The sequence below is a fragment of the Nansenia antarctica genome (assembly GCF_963989245.1).
Source record: "Nansenia antarctica genome assembly, chromosome: 14".
NCBI classification, from domain to species: domain Eukaryota; kingdom Metazoa; phylum Chordata; class Actinopteri; order Argentiniformes; family Microstomatidae; genus Nansenia; species Nansenia antarctica.
In genome coordinates, this window is record NC_137684.1 from 26,330,281 (window position 1) to 26,352,780 (window position 22,500).

A 22,500-nucleotide genomic window follows, 5' to 3' on the forward strand; every position below is an offset into this window, starting at 1 on the left:
CAAGAACAAAGCACCGCACCATAGGGTTAGACAACGTATACAATAAGAATGATCAAGAGATTCTTCACTATGATGCATTGAACCAAATGTAACCAATAATGTCCACATTTGTTTTAGCTTCACACACCTGGAAAGCTGCTTTTGGCTTCTTAATTGTATCATGTCGGCACCTCTTTGTCTTAAAGGGGCATTTGATCCCAAAACTATATACTATAATACTATTTGTGGTATATAACCCCTAACTTCATATAGTATATATATATATATATATATATATATATATATATATATATATATAAACCCCTCAAAATAAGTTTGGAAACGTTATTTTGGTTGATTATTTCTCCCCTTTAATAATACCAATGGGTATTGTATTTTATATCGTTGGAAAGCCTGATTAGTCACCTTTACAACGAGGTACAACTTGTAAGGATCATGCATTCGTGGAATGAGCAACACAGCTAAACGTGTGGATAGCGGCCCAAAATGTTAGTTTATATATATATACTGTATATATGTATACATCTATATCATTTTTTTTTTATTCTTCTTTTTTTTTTGCTTTATTTATCCAGAGAGACCCACTGACACCAAGGTCTCTTTTGCAGGTGCCCCCTGTTTACAATACAACTATAATACAGAACAACACCTTAAAAACACAACACAATAACATAGAAACAACAGAACACACACACATACATTAATCAAAACAAGAGCATGTCTCCGTGAGCTGGTCCCTAACCAAGGACTTAAAGTGTCGTGCTCCAACCTCAGTCTACCCTCATGGAAATCAACTGGGAATTCAGCACCTAGGCTCTTAACACTAGAACAGCCGTGCATTTTTTTACCTACTAAAAAGATGAACATACATACTGAAATGCAGTATGTGAAAAATAAACATTAGTAGTAGTAGTACTATTAATGTAGTAGTGGGTAGTTAGGTAATAATGCTCTGGTAGAGTAGGCTACAGGAGGAAATTGGCTTTGAGGTAGAACGTGTGCAGGTGTCTGATGACTGACAGTTTGCAAAGGGATTTCTTTGGTTATTTCTGTCTGAGGCATGTGAACACAGCTGGATGGAGCTTGTTGCCTGGTAACTTCACATATGCCGTTGAGTATTGTTTTCTAAACAACCCCCCATCCCCGTTACAAATACAGAATGTCATATTTTTTGTGTTAGAAAGCTCTAAATGTCTATGATAAATAGGTTGCAAGAAGATGCCATTCGGTGGGAGAAATAGAACATTGAATACTGTAGTTTTGGCATCCAAAATTGCATTTCAAGATATTTTTATATTTATTTAGCCTTTATTAACCAGGTCGGTCCCATTGAGACACGATGATCTCTTTTCCGAGGGAAGCCTGGCCAAGACAGCAGCTTAAAACATTGAGTTTTAACAGTTTAAACAGACAATGCAGAAGCACACAATAAAACAACACCAAATCAACAACAACAACAAAAAATAGATCAAATACAATCAGGTCAGAGCAACAGAGTGAAATAATGGGACTTTCATATAAAGCAGGAGCAAGAACGATATGAGGCTGATTCCAAGTTACTCACAAGGTTTTTAAAAGTTCCAAGAGAAATTAGTTCAGAGTGCTCTGTAGTGAATTCCAGGCAGCGGGCGCAGAGTGCATGAAGGAGGTGCATGCCCAATTCAGTGTGAACTTTGGGGACATTTAGCAGATAACAGTCGTTGGAATGTAAAGGAGTAAGTACTCTGGGTTCTTGGTGTTGAGATCAAACACTGGCTTCTTTGTACCATCTTGGTGTTTCGGTTGTTTAGATGGACACGCAAATATTTGGCACTACAAAAAGGTGTAGCATATTTACGTTTTCCATTTTCAGTGTGGCCACAGAGGGCAGCAGAGACAACAGTTAGCTACAGCAGATCTCTTTAGTGTTTCAGATGACAGTGAACAATTTTTGGTTCAGTCAGTTTTTAACATTTTCACTCTAGCATGTAGCATGTGTAATTTACAGTTCAATGTTTGGTTCTAAGTTATGTTTATGGTACTGTACATGGTACATTGTGTCTTCTTCCTTGTGTAATTTCTGTTTTTTAAGTAATTTTTCAGAGTGGGGCAGTCCCACTCATATTTTTCATTTTATTGGACAGATACAGTGAAGTAGGAGAAGAAGGGAGAGAGGGCATGTCAGGAGGGCATGGGCCGGATTTGAACCCATGTCGACATGGGCATATGTGCACTGTAGACCACGGTGCTAGACCACTGGACCACCCCAGGCCACGTAATATCTGTTTTTATGGATATGAAATGCAAGTTTGGCTGATCCAGTTCACTGTGTGGTTTGTGTTCGTGGTTCAGGTCCAGAGGAACGCCTTCACGGTGGTGTTTGATGAGCGGTTCTCCATACCCGTGGAAGCGTCTGCTCTGGAGGACAACAGCCTGCGCTTCTCTGCGTTTGGCATCGATGTGGACGAGAGGAACACCAGCGCAGGTGTAGCCGAGCTCAAGCTGTCTGACCTGGACCTCTCCATCAGACCCTTCAACGCCTGGCTCTACCTACAGGATGTCAACAAGGTACGATAAGTCAACAACATTGGCTGGTGTTTAAAAAACAGCTCAAGACTGTCAGGCTGACAGACAGGCTTTTGGCTAACCCCAAACAGCCTGTCTGTCTTTTTGTGTCTTGTTATTATTTGCTGTACACTTGTTATTTGTTTCTTGTTTTTTATTTTCACTTGTTTACCTATTTCTTTTAACCTGCTATTACTTTTTGCTCTGTAATTACGTTTTTATAGCCTATGTAAAGCACTTTGTGACCGCTGGTCTGTGATAGGTGCTATATAAATAAATGTTACTTACCGGTACTTACTTACTTACTAGGTGCGGAACGTACAGCATGCAGCAGTATGAATAGAAGGGGCAGGATATGGAAGATATTAAATTGTATATGAAGACTCTGTGTAGACCACGCACCTCAAATAGTTTGGAAGATCTACTGAGTCTCTTTGGATTTCATTCTGCATCATAATATAGTCTGTGGCATGTACCTGCTGGCTGAGGGAGTGTAAGAGTCTCTAGGCACAGAGGGAGGTCGACACAGAGGAGCGGCTGTAGGAACGTGTTTATTTACGTCCTGCACAGCTCAGCAACGCCACTGACGTGCTGAGCAAGTCTTTTCAAATAATAAAGAATAAAGAATAACCACGGCGTGCGGCCGTCTCTGCCGTCACGCCCCCTGGCTTCCCCTCTCGAGATCCACTGCGACGACTTCAAACGGCGCTGATTCCCCTTTTGGGACTTGACTTGCTTTGCCGTCATTCTGTATCTCTCGCTTTCTTGCTCGCTCGCTCTCTCTCTCTCTCCAACACCTCGGCAGGTTTTCCTATCGCTACACGCCAACAGTTACATTTAGCAGTCTTAGAAGTAGTCTTTTAACAGCCGTGCCTTTTTTACCTACTATAAGAGCCGCCTCGGCCCTCTTTACAATGCTAAGCTGCTATTTACACACAACGACCACTAGTTGTCCGCTTGTAAATTAGCCTGCTTCCTACACAGAAAAACTGCAAAATTGCTTTATATTAGCTTATCCTGATGTGATTTAGAAAATGTAAGGATACGGGGTGGTAGAACGCACATATCTAGGAAAAGTCATGAAAGGAGGGTCCTGAAATGTGATCGAGTGCAAAGATATAAAACATATAGAGCATTTTTTTTACTCACAGTAGACCCCTCATGGCTGTTCTAGTGTTAATAACCAGATGCAACTCAAGCGAAGCCAGACAGAGACTTGATCATCAGGTATGGGGCATTGGTCTAAAGATGATTGAGAACCTGTGGGCAGTGATTTGGCTTTCAATGCAATCTCTTGGATAAAAAGTACAAATTCCAGATTCAGAAAAGTGAGTGGGACATGTCCCACCCATGCTTAACGAAACCTAATCTACACTCCTGTGAGACAATGAAACCAATGTCCCACAAATGCCAACCCAGCCCATCTGACATTACAGGCAGGTAGGCTAAAGCAGACACTGCAAATATTCCAAATACGTTTTTTGACCGAGGTCTGAAGAGCTTCAGTGTGGCAGCCCCCACCCTCTGGAACTCTCTACCCAAGGATATACGCGACTCTCCAACCCTGGACATATTCAAAACTGCCCTTCAAACCCACCTTTTCACCATTGCATTCAACCTTTAGTAGCTGTTTCACTGTTTCTTGTTTTGTGTGTTTGTCTCTCTGGCTCTGTTCTGTTTGTCCCATTCCCTTGTAAAGCGACCTTGGGTCTGTGAAAGGCGCTATATAATTTTAAGTTATTGCTATTATTATTATTATTATTGATGTGCTCCATTAAGAAGTCAGATTGTAGAGGTTTTTCATCATGGCTTTTTCATCCTTTATTTGCCGTTGAGCACCTTAACGACTTATTGTTTTATAGTTTGCTGAAGCACAGAGGCCTCCCTTAACTCAATGTCCTGTTTGTGTGTTTGTGTGTTTGTGTGTTTGTGTGCAGGCTGTAGATGCGGTGGGGGAGATTCTGCTGTCTCTCAGCTACTTGCCCACAGCTGAACGCCTTACAGTGGTCGTGGCCAAAGCCAAGAACCTGGTTTGGACCAATGGCAAGACTACAGCAGGTGACAAACACTTTATCTGCAGGTTTAACTAATGCTATCTATCTACTACTACTACTATTTATCTACTACGACTTTTTCACCAGAGTCACATTTTTACAAAGTAATTTGACACACTAGAAATCCAGATCCAAACACCCAAATGAGGCTATTAATATGAAGAACAGACAATTAATATGAGTTAGGAAGTGAAAAAATAAAATCTGACTTTGTGTATATGAGCTAGTCCTACTGTACTTTAATCTCTGGCTATTATTTCTGCCGATGTCTGAGGCCTATTTACAGTTTGTGAACAAAGCCATCACAATCTCTGTCAACAGATCCGTTTGTCAAAGTGTACCTTCTGCAAGACGGCAAGAAGATCAGCAAGAAGAAGACCTCCATGAAAAGAGATGACACGAACCCCATCTTCAACGAAGCCATGATCTTCTCTGTGCCCGCTATTGTGTTACAGGTGACACTGGGGAAGGGTGGATGTGTTGGATATGTGTTTTTTTTAGGTCATCTCAAAACAAGAGACTGTACAGGATTATATATATATATATAGTTCTTTGGTTGTTCTGTTTCTTGGGTATTCCTTTTCCTGTCAGTTGGCTACCAATGTAGTATTACAGTATTTATGGTGGCATAAGGTATTTAATTGTGTTGTGTTTATTCATTATTATGCATTATGTCCATTATACGTTATTTGGAAGCTAAGGCATTGACTTGTTATTGCTTTTGCTAGCACACTAGTGTTATCTTGTTGGCTAGCTGGTAGTATAGTGCAGCTGTCGGAGGTTGATAACCTACATTCTGGTTTCGTATTGTTTTGGCAGTAACCCAACTGGGTGGAACATCTTCAGGGTAGAAAACAACAAGTAAAAGTTTGTTTTACGTTATTTTCCGGGCCTTCTTTTTAAGGCACTTGTCATAGGTTGCTGTTTCTAAAGGACTCAAATGTTATATAGAAAAATGACTTTCTATTATGTTCAAGTTTATTTGGCATTACATCAATCAATCAACATCAACAATACAGTATAATAAGAATAACATGTAAACTAAATATAAGCATTAAAAGTAGTAACAGTAAATAAAGTAAAACAAATAAAATAATATACAGAATATAAATAATTATTGTAGCAGCAGTAGGTAGTCAAGTAAAGTGTATACTGTTCACATGTCTGCCAATGGCCCCTGGCTCGAGCTTAGGTTACTTTTTCCTGCTATGACTGGTGGATAGATGTTTCACTTACGACTAAGTAAGTCGCTTTGGATAAAGGCGTCTTCTAAATGCCAAAAATGTTATGTAAATGTACATGATGCATGTAATACTTGTGTAATAAAGCAGTGTGTGTTTAGCTGTTGGAGACTGAGGTAGACCTGTGCTAACGTTGTTGGAGACCTGTGCTAACCTGTGCTAACGTTGTGACAACGTGGCCATGTCATCCCTGCAGGAGCTCTCCCTGAGGGTGACCGTGGCCGAGGGCACGGAGGATGGCAGAGGCGAGAACACCGGTCATGTGATCATCGGGCCCGAGGCCAGCGGCATGGGTATCACTCATTGGAACCAGATGTTGGCGACGCTGAGGAAACCTGTGTCCATGTGGCACCCTCTGCTGAGGACTTAGTGCCCCCCCCCCTTGTACCCCCCCTGTACCATCCCTGCCGTCACCAGGGTCGGGCTCAGTTCCATTTTAGATGAATTGAAATTCCAAATTCAAGAATTTGAAAAATGCTGTTTATTAGTTATTTTCAGTGAGGATGTTTCAAAGTCATGATTTGGAAATGTCAGTTGGTCAGTTAACTTCCTGAATTGACGACATTGAAATGGAATGGAGTCCAACCCTTTGCCGGTCTTTACCTATCTGCATGGTGCCTACCGTTGTACTATTTGACTGTCTCCTCCAAATACGGAGAATAAAACAAAGGGGTAAAATAGCTTCTTTTTTCAGGAAACTACTCATTTTGTCTTTTGAAACCAGTCGTACAATGCAGGAAGTGGTATGAAGGACTAGTGGGTGTGAGGCGAGCTGAGCTTCATCAGATTTACCTGTGTCAGTTGTAAAATGTGAGAGTGGGAAGTGGGGGTTATATGGGGTTATATATAATATGGGGTTTGGTATGTATCATATATCTTGTGCTTTTTTGAAAATCCAGGTTCTCTAATCCAGGTGAAATCAATTGTAATTTGTAGCAATTGTAACAGGGTGGCCAAATCTGACCTAACAGGTGATAGATTCCATGACTTGTTGCATTGTACTATTTGTACCATAACTAATGCAATACAGTTGCAGTATTATTTACTACTGGTGTAGGGTTAAATGTAAATAGTGTAAAATGTATTTGTTTTTATTGCTTTGTGTATTCTTATATATGACTACATTATTACTGCTCTCATTATTTATGTATAATATGTAATTATTTTTTTTTTTACAGAAAAGGTTAAATCTGTATTATTTACGTTTAATGCATTTGCGCATTCTGGTCGCACTTCATAAAGGGGCTTTGAGTTTCCCATATAGCTGTGTCTTAACTCTATTATTTCATTGGTAACAATGTTGTATTACCATGCAGTTACATTGTACATTAGTAATTACCTTAAGTAATTGCACAGTACTAGTTGAGACGTTTGTGTTATTAATACACAGCTATAAGAATAAGGACTGACAAAGTCAACACAAACTGCTCAACTTCATATGCCTATGCAATTACTTAATTACTGTGTCACAAAATGTTAATACAATAATGTTACTAGAGTAAAACATGGTTAATTTACAGGTAGAGGGACAACTTAATGTAAAGGGACAAGTAACCAACATTCATATTGATAATCATCAAAAAGGTAACAGGTACTCTTGAATTAAACACATTTTTAGGTAAATGTACTATATATTAGATACATTCATTGTATGTACCGGTATGTCTGTGAAACAGTATGTCACTGTAGGCTGTCCATTACACAATGCTAGAACCTAAAATGAATGTACCCATTATGGATGAATGTGTAATAACTGTATGTTGTAGATGCATTTTTGTGTTCCATTTTTCTATGTCATGGTCGTTTTCAAGCTGCTCAATTGAACCTTGGGACTCTATTTAAGAGTTAAGAGCTGCGGCATAACCAAACGAATAATGCATCAACCACAGGCTTTATCAATGTCGGCTTCATCACCTTCGACTGAGATCATGTGCATATAATAATGGAAGGGAAATGTGCATTCTATCTCCATTTACTGTATGTAATGTAAGCCTATACTTAGCATTGTTTAACAGTTTGGCAATACTGTTTTGTTCTCCAACAGAATGTGGACATATGTGAGTCTAAACCTCTCTGCATTGAGAGATCAGATGGCATAAGTCAGACTGATTGATGCTTGATAATGATATACCATTCTGTCTGGTCATGTGTCACTCAAATCACCATGTCAATATCATTGATTAATTCTGTACATAAGATAAATATAGTATTTGTCTCTGCTGCCACTACATTTGAATTCCACCATCAACAATATTATACGGTGTCAATGTTAAACGACTATTTCCTACTGTGCCAAATGCATTATTGAACTTGAAGCAATATTTTCATTTACAGTGAGTGAGCATTTTGTGTATCAACAGACCTAGATTTTTGCCATGCATGATGTTGTTATAAGCACTTTGTTATGGATGTGCCACCAATAATAATGCGTATTGTGTGAACAATTGTTTGAAATAAAAGAAATGCAAGTAGCCTCCTAGTTCACTCTGTTATCTGAAAGTGGTGAGCCAACAGGCAGGGTTGCCAGATGGGGCGGGTTACCTCCGAATGGGCTACTGAATTTAGCGGTTATAGACTGGTTAGGGCTGTTAATCATCAATCCCATCTGGCAACCCGGCCAACAGCCAATCAGAACCGAGGGGGAGGCGAAGGTGGAGCCAGGCAGGACATAGTACGAAACACAGTATTTTGTAACATTCACAAACCAGCGTCTTCACACGCGTTTAGTGGTCCAACGTCTGTGTTTAAACATGGCTGAGAACAGAGATAAAGCCAATGATCAGATGAGAATATGGAAAGAAGGTCGAGGTGCTCAGGTTTGTATTGTTTTTGCATTAAAACTGTAATATACATACTGCATTTGTAACGATAGAGCGCTGCAGGGGGGTATTCCATCAACATCGCTAAAAGAAAATCCAGGTTTAGTCTGACAAAGTCTCGCGAGAGTTCCTAAAGATATACAGGCATATTCCGATAAGTCTCGCGATAGTTGTCAAAAATAAGCCAGGATTTTCCTTTAGCGACGTTGATGGATAGGTCTCGTAAGGTCAACAGCTAGCTTCTCCTGACAGCTCTTGCAGCTATCCGTCCAACATTGCATAGAGACAGACAGCGATGCAACATGCAACTAAACGTCTGCTAACATCTTATATAAATACAAGGAACTCTCGTTTCTGTTTGAATTATGTAAATTATTATAAGTCTCGGAGCTAAAGCATTGACTAGTGCTTGTGCTAGCACACTGGGACACACTAGGCGTTATCTGATTGGCTACTAGCTTGCAGTAGTGCAGCTGTCAAAGGTTGATTAGTCTAGGTTCAGGTTTATTAATAATAATAATAATAATAATAATAATAATACATTTATTTTATAAGGCGCCTTTCAATGCACTCAAGGTCGCCGTACAACAACAAATTTAAAAAACAACAAATTAAAAAAAACAACAAATTTAAAAAGTGGTACTTTTAGTAGTGATAGTGTGTTGTGTGTTGGCAGTGGCCCAACTGGGTTGGACGTCAAGATGAGTTGGTGTTTTAGCACAGCTGTGACAATATTATCAAGCTTGTTATGCATGTTTTAATTTCCAAAACGTTTTTTTTTTTTGCATAGTTTTGTGAAAACATTAATAAGAAGTTGGAAAGAACATTATGCAGGAGAGTGTATTTGCAACAACTAAATACATATAAATATCATTATTATTCATGGCTATGTAGAAGTAGGTCATCCTTGTTGTCCTGTAGTTTTAGCAAAGTCATTGCAGGAAGTGTGGCCAAGGGTCAATGTTACAAAATGAATGTTTACTCTTTTCTCAGGGTTCCCACACGGGTCCTTGAAACCCTTGAACGTTTGTGAATTTGAGAGAAAGAAAATCAAGGTCTTAAAAGTTTTTGAAAATTGACGTGGGTCATTGAAAGTGCTTGAATTCCCCCCTCTCTCTCTCTCTCTAAAAAGAAAAATATACAGTACAGGCCAAAAGTTTGGACACACCTTCTCATTCAATGCGTTTCCTTTGGTTTCATGACTATTTGGTACATTGTAGATTCTCACTGAAGGCATCAAAACTATGAATGAACACATAGGAATTATGTATTTAACAAAAAAGTGTGAAATAACTCTAAATATGTCTTATATTTTAGATTCCTCAAAGTAGCCACCCTTTGCTTTTTTGTTGTTAATAAAATAAAATAAAATTGTTGTTAATAAAATATATAATAATACTATTAAATATATAATAACATATTATTATTAACACATATTATATTTAATATTATTATTATATATTTTATTAACAACAACAAAGCAAAGGGTGGCTACTTTGAGGAATCTAAAATATTGTGAAGGGTAGGCGCAATAAGCCACGGCTTCAGCCTACACCTTTTTGGTCCTAGTGCTATGAATTGTGACTGTGTAAAAAACATTTTTTATATATCTGTATTGTGAATTGCATAGGGGACCAAAATAAACATTCTCAATCTCAATCAATCTCAATCTCAATCTCAATCTCAATATATTGTTTTGCTGTGCTGTGGTAGAGAAGGCAAGAGACCATCTAGTGTTCACACATTCAAGCCTCTCTTTTTAATTGTTGTCTGTGAGCAGATAGTTCCTATTATATAAATTCTCATCTAGATCTGTCTCAAACTATGCCGTGTTGGGTCCTTGAATTTGAGGGAATTGAGTCTTGAAAGTCCTTGAAAGGTGCTTGAATTTGATGTTTCAGAAGGTGTGGGAACCCTGCTTTCAATACTTGCTACATTCTTTGAAAGGTGACTTTTTCAGGGCATAGACAATTTTGCTATGCATAGAAGCAGATTTCTAACTAGAACTTTGCACCTTTGTGAAATAAAAATAAATTAAAAAATAAATGTAGGCTACATTACTACCACTATATGTGTTTTCCTAGTCTTTAATATCCAATGTAGCCACGTCTCCAGTGATTGTGTGGTCAAACAAAGGAGTGTGTGTCATCTTCCCCACAGTGTGCGGACACCTTGACCACAGGGGCCGGGGCCCCCATAGGGGACAAGCTGAACCAGCAGACCGCCGGCCCCCGCGGGCCCCTGCTGGTGCAGGACGTGGTCTTCACCGACGAGATGGCCCACTTTGACCGCGAACGCATCCCAGAGAGAGTGGTGCACGCTAAGGGGGCAGGTGGGTGTCAGTTAAGCGTTATGGAACGAGAAGCCGTGGTATATCGTGGATATCGGCACAGCTAGCGGGGTGGTTAGGCACGACACAAAGCGGAGTGCCGTTATATATACACCCCCTAGCCGTGCCGATATCCACGATATACCACGGCTTCTTGTTCCATAACGCTTTTATACAACGGTTACCACATGTATCTATCAATATTTCCCAGAAGAAAGACAAGACAATGTATTTCAATGGAACTATGTTTTATTGTAAGTGTATTCATCCGCTGAACAGTTGTTTATCGGTTGCTAAGCAACGGTAAGAATGTAACTTCAATAACGGTAATATAGACAAAGGCGGAGTAATATGAAAAGATGTGTAAACATTCCATTTAGCCGTGCGTATGTCATGGATATCGGCACAGCTGGAACACAAACTGACCAATAGAGACAATGGACTGGATCTAGGCTATCCGTTGTATAAGTGCTAGTAAACAATGCATTTATCACACACAAACAGCATTGGTCAGAAACTGAAAATAAAAAATAAAATAAAAAAATAATCCAATTGAAACCGAAAAACGTTTGGTGGGGTAAGAGGGGGGGGTTAATTACCTTTTAATTCCACATCATGTAAACTTTCAAGCTCTCATTTCTCAGAGCTGGGCAGAGTTTAAGACCATGGGATTATGTCTACAGTTCGATCATATGATCTATGTTGGCCTACTTGAGGCTCAAATATTTCACATAGCCTGGTATTTGAACCCAGGTCTTTAGCTATGTGAATGAATGGGGTGCCTTCTCTGCAGTAAGACTTGTAAATATAGCTTGCATTGAAGCAACCCAACACTGCAGTTGACAGACTGTTGGGGATGGCGAATACAACAACCTAATTTAGTTACAATGAGAACTTAACTGGTTTCGCACTGCATGTTATGACCACTTGAGCTACAGTGTACATGGATGGACAGTGTACAGGGTTCCCAACGGGTCCTTGAAATCCTTGGATTTCAAGGACCTGTTTAGTTCGTGAGGTTTCAAGTTTTTGAAAATAGACATGGGTCATTGAAAGTGCTTGAATTCCCCCCCCCCCCTCTCTCTCTCTAAAAGAGTAAATAAGTCTCTGTATTGCTTAACTTTACACATATTTCACCATATATTGTTTTGCTGTGCTGTGGTAGAGAAGGCAAGAGACCATCTAGTGTTCACACATTCAAGCCTCTCTTTTTAATTGTTGTCTGTGAGCGGATAGTTCCTATTATATAAATTCTCATCTCGATCTGTCTCAAACTATGCCGTGTCGGGTCCTTGAATTTGAGGGAATTGAGTCTTGAAAGTCCTTGAAAGCTGCTTGAATTTGATGTTTCACAAGGTGTGGGAACCCTGGCTACAGTGTACATGGATGTAAACCAAGACTTTGAGTGTTGGCCTTTGTCGCTCCCGGCTAGCCTAACTAGCAAGCCTAATGCTACTTGTAGGTACCTCAGTAGATCATCCCAATGATGTAACCTCTCTTTCCTCCACAGGAGCATTTGGGTACTTTGAGGTGACGCATGATATTACTCGCTACTGCAAGGCCAAGGTGTTTGAGCAAGTGGGCAAGATCACACCTGTCGCTGCCCGTTTCTCCACCGTGGGTAAGACACACACACACACACACACACACACACACACACACACACCTTTCATCACACCTGTGTTTCAAAATGCAGACTTTTACTCAAGCCATCATTTCATCATTTCATTTCATCATTTCATCATTTCATCATTTCATTTCATCATTTCATCATTTCATTTCATCTATTAGAACCACCATATTCTCTCCAGCTGTGTGTCTATGTAGGCTATAGAGTAGCCTACAGGTATGTGTGTCTGATTGATAAGGACACAATATCCACGCACAGGGAGACAGACAAATTCACCCTGGTTCTGAATGACACGTGGAACACTTTTGGGAGTAATTCCATTGCTTGTTATAAGCCTGGAGACAATCTAGATTTGTTTTGAATGTGGTTTGCCTGGTGGAGCATTGGGCTGACAGATTTGTCTGTGGACTGTGTTCTGTTTTACTGTTATACTGTTTTACTGTTATATTGGTGCTTCACATTTGACCACAGTTTGTTGCTTTTTTTTTTTTTTTTACAGTAGGCTGAGTTCATTCTTTTTTGCATTGTATTGACCTAATTCAATGATTACACAGTTGCATTAATGTCAACAATTGGAGGACTCCAGATGTCAATCTGGATACTTTTCTTAATAACGAGGCCCTGCACAAATCGAAAGGTTCGGTATCGCCGTTTTAGGCTTGTACTAAAAAAAGACTCAATTGTTGATGACATGCAGGTATAGGCTACTTCAAATAATCAAAATTCCATATTAGTTTGTGAGGTTTCAAGAATATAGCCTCCCATTATGAAGTGTAGCTGAAATTACCTTTAGATAGCTTCCCTTTATGAAACACAGGTTATTTTGTCATCAGATCAACATTGCAGCACCCTGACAACTGTCTTAACAGAACTATGTGGCCATGCTGTCGTTTCGGTGTTACGGTGTCCTGTCTTAACTAACCGGATGCTCCAATTCTGTTTTCACAGTTGCCTCTTTTCTACCTTTAGATAGCTTCCCTTTATGAAACACAGGTTATTTTGTCATCAGATCAACATTGCAGCACCCTGACAACTGTCTTAACAGAACTATGTGGCCATGCTGTCGTTTCGGTGTTACGGTGTCCTGTCTTAACTAACCGGATGCTCCAATTCTGTTTTCACAGTTGCCTCTTTTCTACCTTTGGATAGCTTCCCTTTATGAAACACAGGTTATTTTGTCATCAGATCAACATTGCAGCACCCTGACAACTGTCTTAACAGAACTATGTGGCCATGCTGTCGTTTCGGTGTTATGGTGTCCTGTCTTAACTAACAGGATGCTCCAATTCTGTTTTCACAGTTGCCTCTTTTCTACCTTTTGTTTCATGTTGTTTGTGTGTGCGCATTTCTCACTCTTACATGTCATCTCTCTCTCTCTCTCTCTCTCTCTCTCTCTCTCTCTCTCTCTCTCTCTCTCTCTCTCTCTCTCTCTCTCTCTCTCTCTCTCTCCCCCCCCTCTCCATCTCTCCACTGTAGCTGGGGAGTCGGGGTCAGCTGACACTGTGCGTGACCCGCGAGGCTTTGCCATCAAGATGTACACTGAGGAGGGGAACTGGGATTTGGTGGGCAACAACACCCCCATCTTCTTCATCAGGGACGCCCTACTGGTCAGTGTGTGTGAGAGAGAGAGAGAGTGAGAGAGAGAGAGAGAGAGAGAGAGAGAGAGTGGGTCAGTGTGTGAAGGTGGACAAGATGATCCGTGTTTTAGAGACGCCAGGAAAGGAAAGCTAGTAAATTAACTCCCTGTATGAAGTGAAGCTCCGTTAACAACGTGTCTCTCTGACGTCTCTGTTCTCCCTGTAGTTTCCGTCCTTCATCCACTCTCAGAAGCGCAACCCCCAGACTCACCTGAAGGACGCTGACATGGTGTGGGACTTCTGGAGCCTGCGACCTGAGTCTCTGCACCAGGTACGCTAGCTAACGATGGAAATTTATTGGGCTCCTAAACAAAGGTTCGGAAACGTTATTTTGGTCGATTATTCCTCCCCTTTAATAATACCAATTGGTATTGTATTTTATATCGTTGGAAAGCCTGATTAGTTACCTTTACAACTAGGTACAACTTGTCAGGATCATGCATTCGTGGAATGAGCAACACAGCTTACCGTGTGGGTAGTGGCCCAAAAGAATGTGCCAAAATCCCCTCCAATATTCTTCTGTTGGGGAGGAATAATCGACCGAAATAACGTTTCCGAACTTTTTTTAGGAGTTTATAAATAAATGTGACAGCAGCTCGTGAAAAGCAGGAACAAGTCGGCAACCGATCAAAATGTTTAGACTTTTATTCCGAACATTTTTAATACATTTCGAACATTGTTGAAAGTCAACGACACACTCGCTAGTCAAACCAAAATATTGCAATGCAATGGATTCGTTGAGTAATCCCCACTACTACCTAGTCAGTGTAGAGTAGTGGGGATTACTCAGCGAATCCATTGCCTGTTTAGACTCCCCAGCGCTTGACGTCGTCACAGTGGGAAAAGCCCTGCGTTCACTACCAGCGTGTAGTTACTTGTACAACATGTTAGCTGTACCTTTTGCAGGTGGAGTGTGAAATGTTGCCTGCGTGAGTTGGAGTACATTTTTACATTCAAGCTAAATTCGAGAAAGGACACACTTATTCAGAGGCTGGACTGCAATTGGTTGAATAGAATAAGTCGGGTGTCCCCTTACCTGACTGATCTCTCTTGTATATCTGCTCTTTTCTTCTCTCCTTGTGTCTCTGATCAGGTGTCCTTCCTGTTTAGCGACCGCGGTCTGCCAGATGGCTTTCGTCACATGAACGGCTACGGTTCCCACACCTTCAAGATGGTCAACGCAGATGGACATCCCGTCTACTGCAAGTTCCATTTCAAGGTCTGTGAAGTTTGTGAATTTGAGAGAAAAAAAAAATCAAGGTCTTAAAAGTTTTTGAAAATAGACATGGGTCATTGGAAGTGCTTAAATTCCCCTCTCTCTCTCTCTCTCTCTCTCTCTCTCTCTCTCTCTCTCTCTCTCTCTCTCTCTCTCTCTCTCTCTCTAAAAATAAATATATATATATATATATTCAAAAATGTTTTACTTAGCTCGTCAACTAGTTCTGTCTCAAACTATGCCGTGTTGGATCCTTGAATTTGAGGGAATTGAGTCCTTGAAAGATGATGTTTCAGAAGGTGTGGGAACCTTGTAAATGGGTAGGGATAGAAATAAGAGAGTTTAGACAGAGCCCTCAGTGAAACAACGCCCATGTCCATTCCAGCCTGACCAGGGCATCAAGAACCTTAACGTGGAGGACGCTGACCGCCTGGCCTCCACCGACCCTGACTACGCCCTCCGAGACCTCTACAACGCCATCGCCGAGGGCGACTGCCCCTCCTGGAGCTTCCACATCCAGGTCATGACCTTTGAGCAGGCAGAGACGTTCCAGTTCAACCCCTTCGACCTGACCAAGGTACCGTCACCACAGCCTTCACACCCCTCTGGACATCCATGGCAAAGTCATAAAGAGCAATGGCTCTTAAAACGTTAGCTTTTACATTACTTATTTCCTAGCTTTTGAGAAGTTCTACAAGGGAGAAACAATGGACCTATTGCTAAGCCACGCCCCAAAATAGAAATTGTCCAATCATATCACAGCAAAAGTCACTACAGGCAGAAAACTCGGACAACCACCTCGCTAATATCTGATGGTGAAAAGCTTCTAGACTAAATATTCTTGTCATCTTTAAAAAAACATGTGTATTACTTGCTGTGGTAAATCAGTCACGGTCGGTCAGTCATTCAGTCACGGTCGGTCAGTCAGTCACTGCCAGTGAAGCGTTGTTTGTTTGTCTGAGTTTTCAAAGAGGGTGTGGCTTAGCGATAGGTCCATTCCGGGGAGGGTCTTCTACAGACAAAGTTTGGGAAGGTGGGGTTCAGAGTGACATGGAGGAATCAGGAGGAGGCTGAGAGGAATAGTGCTAGCTGTATTTCCTACCGGTGCAGGTTCCTCCCGTTCCGTCTATAGGACACGGAAGCCAACTGTTGAGCAAGGACCATATGTCATTTGTGGGACGCAACACATCTAACTGCTCACGTACCACGCCTGTGTACACAAATACCTTTATAAAAGCTAACAATCTATACTATAACCTCCATATCAAAAAAGAAGAAGAAATGCGTCACTGTCCCGTTACTTACGGAGGGCACTGTATACTTTTAATTGAAATGATCGTTGAACAACAGAACAAATCCCAGATTGTGCCTTTTAATTAGTAGTAAGAGCCAGAGACGTGGTACACACTATTATCATTTCCTAGTACATACAAGTTGTAAAAATAACTGATGTACGTCTTTCTTCAGGTGTGGCCCCACAAGGAGTACCCCCTGATCCCCGTGGGCAGGATGGTGCTGGACAGGAACCCCATCAACTACTTTGCAGAGGTGGAGCAGATGGCCTACGACCCCTCGAACATGCCCCCTGGCATCGAGGCCAGCCCAGATAAGATGCTGCAGGTAACACCGCACTGCATGCTCTCCATATCCGCTGGACAGCCAGGGTCCACGCACATGACATTTAGGGAGTGCTGACATCTAAGGAGGCTGCCCAGATCTCTTAGAATATATAATAACTTTTCCACAATATAGTATATATTTTTTTTAGATGCACCTGTATAGCGCCTTATTCCAAAGCGCTTTACAATGGCCTCTCATTCACACCCACATTCACACACCAATGGCGGCGAGCTACCATGCAAGGCGACGGCCCGCTCATTGGGAGCAATTTGGGGTTCAGTGTCTTGCCGTGGACAGGAGGAGCCGGGGATCGAACCCCCGACCTTGCGATCGTTAGACACCGGCTCTACCTCCTGAGCCACAGCCACCAGAACCAGGAGGAAGCTGCTACAGTGGACAGTGTGACCCTGATCTGTTTGACTTAACTGTCTGTCTGTCTGTCTGTCTGTCTGTCTTTCCTCCACAGGGTCGTCTGTTCTCCTACCCAGACACGCACCGCCACCGGCTGGGTGCCAACTACCTGCACCTGCCTGTCAACTGCCCCTACAGGACCCGGGTGTCCAACTACCAGAGGGACGGGCCCATGTGCATGTTTGACAACCAGGGTGAGATCCCAAGCCCACATTAGTGGCCATACACAGGGTTCCCACGGGTCCTTGAAATCCTTGAAAGTTTGTGAATTTGCGAAAAAGAAATCAAGGTCTTAAAAGTTTTCGTAAATAGACATGGGTCATTGAAAGTGCTTGAATACCCTCTCTCTCTCTCTCTCTCTCTCTCTCTCTCTCTCTCTCTCTCTCTCTCTCTCTCTCTCTCTCTAATCTTGGTTATTCTCTCTCCGTCCACTAGGTGGCGCTCCTAACTACTACCCCAACAGCTTCAGCGCCCCGGAGATCCAGCCCCGCTTCCTGGAGTCCAAGTTCAAGGTGTCTCCTGACGTAGACCGATACAACAGCTCTGACGAGGACAACGTCACACAGGTGAGGTCCCTTATTATGTAGCAACAAAAATATATAATCAAAGAATTTGACATGGTTTGGGCATTACATTTCAAACATGTTGTGTGTGTCTGTGTGTCTGTGTCTGTGTCTCTGTGTGTCTGTGTGTCTGTGTCTGTGTGTCTGTGTCTGTGTCTGTGTCTGTGTGTGTGTCTGTGTCTCTCTGTCTCTGTCTCTGTCTCTGTCTCTGTGTCTCTGTCTCTGTCTCTGTCTCTGTGTCTGTCTGTCTGTGTCTGTGTGTCTGTGTCTGTGTCTGTGTGTGTGTGTGTGTGTGTCTGTGTGTCTGTGTGTCTGTGTGTCTGTGTCTCTCTGTCTCTGTCTCTGTCTCTGTCTCTCTGTCTCTGTGTCTCTGTCTCTGTCTCTGTCTCTGTCTCTGTGTCTGTGTCTCTGTCTGTGTGTGTGTGTGTGTGTGTGTGTGTGTGTGTGTCTGTGTGTGTGCGTGCGTGTGTGTGTGTGCGTGCGTGTGTGTGTGTGTGTGTGTGTGTGTGTGTGCGTGCGTGTGTGTGTGTGTGTGTGTGTGTGTGTGTGCGTGTGCGTGTGCGTGTGCGCGTGTGCGTGTGCGTGTGCGTGTGTGTGTGTGTGTGTGTGGTGCAGGTGCGTGCCTTCTACGCTCAGGTGCTGACGGAGGAGGAGCGTCAGAGGCTGTGTGAGAACATGGCTGGACACATGAAGGCGGCGCAGCTCTTCATCCAGAAACGCATGGTGAGGCGTCGTCATCATCTTCATCACACATCTGTCTGTGTCACTGTCATCATCATTATAACAACAATTATAACCAAGGACTTTCATAAAACCTTGATACAAATTTGAGCTTCCCAAAAAAAAATGCCGGTTGAGAGAGGACGCTGGCGTGGCTTGTTCGCCGCTTCTCCGCCCGTGTAATTGCAGTATACAGAGTAGATTGTCCTATAAAGACGCTTAAACTTAGATTTAGTCATCTAAAAATTAATTAGACCCCTATACTTTCTTTTATGTATTTTTTTGTTTCTTTTTATTTTACTACTCTATCTTTTCAGATTGTAAAGCGTCTTTGAGTGTCTAGAAAAGCGCTATATAAGTCTAATGTATTATTATTATTATGATTACAATCCATGAATGGAATGTCAACTTTTACTGCTATTGCTATGGGTAGCTATCACAAATGTTCTCACCAGGGGAGGCTGGGAGGAATCGGAGGACAGGCTCATTTTAATGCATGGGCAATAAAGAATGTTATCAAACACACCATTCCCTGTTCCGTTCCATGCATTACAATGAGCCTGTCGTCCGATTCCTACCGTCCCCAGTTCTCATCCGTTTCTATATTTCTCTTCTCATTGTCTTAGATCCAGAACCTGATGGCGATCCATCCAGACTATGGTCTCCGGGTCGAGGCCCTGCTCAACAAGTACAACGCTGAGCCTAAGAAGGTAACATTGTTTACTCTATGTTCTCCTCTGAACCTCTGAGATGTTCATTTTCTTTTCTTTTTTTATGATTTATTTATGGTTTTTTCAGTTTTACATCACAAACACACAGGTACATCACAACAAAAAACAAAACAAACAAACAAACAAAAAAGTAAGCAAATAATGAAAATGTCACAATAATATATATTAATAAAATAGATGTATAAGTAAAGAAACATAGGAGGGGAAAACATGTAATAAAAGTACAAAAGTCAGTTAGGTCAAGGTCAGATATGTAGGTAGGCCAAGGTCACTGCGAAGTCAAGAGAGGAGGGATAGAGGTTTTTCAGTTGGGAGGTGGCAGGGTAATTTTAATGTGAGATTTTCAATCAAAACAAAACACGGTGCAGCAGCTTTCAGTCACGCTGCTGCATGCTCCTGGAACAAACTCCCTGAAGAAATCAAACAGGCCCAAACCCTTAAAATATTTAAATCTAAGCTAAAAACCTTCATGTTTTGCAGCTGTTATGATTAAACCCAAACACTTCTATCAATGTCTTTTTTCCATTAACTTATTAAATGTTTTATCCATTTACTTCTTATATTTGCTTTTATTCATTGTCATTTTTATTTTCTTACTATGCTTCTCTTGCTGTATTTGTAAATAATGTATGTAAAGCACTTTGAATTGCCCCTGTTGTATGAAATGTGCTGTACAAATAAACTTGCCTTGCCTAAGTTGATCCTGTCCACAAAGCTATACATTTTGCAGTGCAGAAATGCTGTAAGTGTTAATCTCCTCTCTCCTCCCTCTCCCCTCCTTTTCTCCCTCTCCCCTCCTTTTCTCCCTCTCTCACAGGACGCAGTGCGAGTGTACACCCGGGGAGGACCTTCTGCCGTGGCTGCCGCTTCCAAGATGTGATGCTTTTATATTCCACCAGGGGGCATCCCATCTAGCCCCACACCTATTGCACTTACCAACCCACCAACCCCTATTCTTGAATGACAAGAACATCATACTAACCGTCCGTGACTGCTAGCCAGAGGAAATCGCTAATTATAATAATGTTTTAATAGTTCCTCTGGCTATTTACTGCACAGATTACTAGTGTTTCAATATGTTCCATCCTGTCCATCAAGCCAAAGTTCACACAGAAATGAATGTGTTTGGGATAAAGTAAGATTTATCCGTTTTTGTTAGTGAATTTTGTAATCCATCAACCAGCTAGGCAGCTTAGCAAACAATACAAACATTGTATGTACTATACACATATGCAGTGTTTTAAGAATCATTATTAGTCAGCCACTGTTACGTCAGAGCCAGAGAGTCTTTGACGACCGTATATTCTGTGGTAGGAACCATCTCTTCTTTGCTAGTGGTGATCCAGAGAGAGAGCATGCAAAACATGGGGGATCAGTTGTCTAACCACATAATAACCGTATAGGCTAATGCTACATTTATCCATTTAGCCCAGTTTATCCATTTTTCCATGCTTCCAAATATTCTGTATGTCATAGAAGGTTGTTCCAAGACCATTGGTGTGAGTTATTGTGTGATTTTTATATATGAAAGCATGACAGTAATGTCCTCAAAGCTAAACTAATTCAGCTGTGCCTTCTTCATATCAACTAAATCATTCAGTGACGATAACATTGGACATGGAGGAAGGATTTGCTAGATCAGAAAGAATGTCTTGTACAAAATAGTATCTGTATATTAGGGTACATCTCGACGTGTATGGATGCTCTACCAGAATTATATACTGAAGGGATGTTGTTGAGATTTGGCTTTGATTGTACACGTCTGATGTAACTGGACTGTTTTGTATGTTAGAGCTTTGCCATCCTGAAACGCCAACAGCCTTAAACCTCAATGTCATTTTTTTTTTTTTTGCAGCTCATCACTATTAGTCAGTCAGGGTTCGTCAACTTTCAATATGGCTGCTGGGTGTAGATGCTTCAGTTTCAGACCAGCACTAACATGCTTGTTTTGAATCATACATTAGTCAGTCTTCAGTCTTCAGTTAATCTCACGATTAATAAGATTAATTAATTAATCAAGCGTGTTAGTGCTGGGATGGAAGGAAAGAAAGCAAGTACACCCAGTGGCTCACCAGGACTAGAGTCGGGGGGATTCCCTGGTCTACTAACCTTTGTTTCTGTATGATTTGGCATTCCCCCCCCTGTATTGCCTGAATAGAAGCAATTTGTTATATTAACATGGAATTGTGAACTTCATTCAACCGCAAAATGAGATGAGAACGAGTGTTGATGATCTTTTTTTTAATTAAAGCTAATGAATCATGAGGCAATGCTGTGTATTTTATGTTTGTAGCCATGTGGGATTCTAGGCTGTCTGGTTTGAGGTGTCTTTACTCTAAAAAACAGTGGACGTGGGCGATCCAGTAAAAACACCTGATTCAAGCAGTCGAAGTCTTGATTGAAGACTTTCATTAGTTGTGTCAGGTGGGTCAACACGGAATGAAAAGTCATCCCTGTTGGTAAAAGCCTGACAGTAGCTGGTGGATTTGGATTTTTGAAGTACTTCCCATTCTCACCTATAAAAAATGGTAACCGATGCTTCCCTGCTACCTTGGCACTCAGCATTAAGGGTTGGATTGGGGATAAGATTGCAGCATACCAGCGTCATGTCCAGGGGGTGGACTTGTACATCAAGCAGCCTCACGCTACGGAACCAGGAGAGGCTCCTGCTCTAAGGGCCATTAGGCTTGAGAACCATCGCCTCTATTCGCCTACTTCATGACGGATGCATGGTTTGTTTTCTCAAAATGTAGACGTTCAACAAAAAGCTTTGCTCCAGGTGAGGCTCGAACACACAACCTCTGCATTGCCCTGCTGCATACCTACTGCACACTAACTGATTGCGCCACAGCAGCTTTATTCCAACAATCCTTGGTCTCAAGGAGACTCTGGAGTTGTGGGTTCGAGCCCCACGTTGGTCGTAGGTTTTCTCCAAGTAAGCATGTGTAAACCAGACGTATAGAGCCTAGTATGAATGAATAAATG

General features: G+C 41.6%; 2 protein-coding genes across 2 annotated transcripts in view; both read left to right on the forward strand.

Moving 5' to 3' along the window:
* Window positions 1-6,209, forward strand: part of syt12 (synaptotagmin XII) — a gene marked incomplete at both ends in the record, with an annotated part of 11,739 nt that extends 5,530 nt beyond the window's left edge. The window contains 4 exons of the mRNA XM_080544994.1: window positions 2,332-2,547; window positions 4,482-4,602; window positions 4,920-5,053; window positions 6,036-6,209. Coding sequence (XP_080401120.1) covers window positions 2,332-2,547; window positions 4,482-4,602; window positions 4,920-5,053; window positions 6,036-6,209 — 645 coding nt within the window. The remainder of the gene's footprint in view (window positions 1-2,331; window positions 2,548-4,481; window positions 4,603-4,919; window positions 5,054-6,035) is intronic.
* Window positions 6,210-8,551: 2,342 nt separating this feature from the next.
* Window positions 8,552-21,780, forward strand: cat (catalase). Its single transcript, XM_080545007.1, has 13 exons — window positions 8,552-8,655; window positions 10,819-10,990; window positions 12,498-12,608; window positions 14,094-14,224; window positions 14,421-14,525; window positions 15,348-15,473; window positions 15,856-16,047; window positions 16,938-17,090; window positions 17,557-17,695; window positions 17,937-18,067; window positions 18,680-18,787; window positions 19,411-19,494; window positions 20,333-21,780. The coding sequence occupies exons 1-13, from the start codon at window positions 8,590-8,592 to the stop codon at window positions 20,393-20,395; spliced, it is 1,581 nt and encodes a 526-aa protein (XP_080401133.1). The 5' UTR covers window positions 8,552-8,589; the 3' UTR covers window positions 20,396-21,780.
* The last annotated feature ends 720 nt before the right edge of the window (window positions 21,781-22,500 follow it).

Excerpts from the sequence above, each read along its gene's own strand:
- cat (XM_080545007.1), top strand. The coding sequence starts at position 8,590 with ATGGCTGAGAACAGAGATAAAGCCAATGATCAGATGAGAATATGGAAA. Across the intron at positions 8,656-10,818 it reads AAGAAGGTCGAGGTGCTCAG|TGTGCGGACACCTTGACCAC; the intron begins GTTTGTATTGTT and ends TCTTCCCCACAG. Across the intron at positions 17,091-17,556 it reads GCCCAGATAAGATGCTGCAG|GGTCGTCTGTTCTCCTACCC; the intron begins GTAACACCGCAC and ends TTTCCTCCACAG.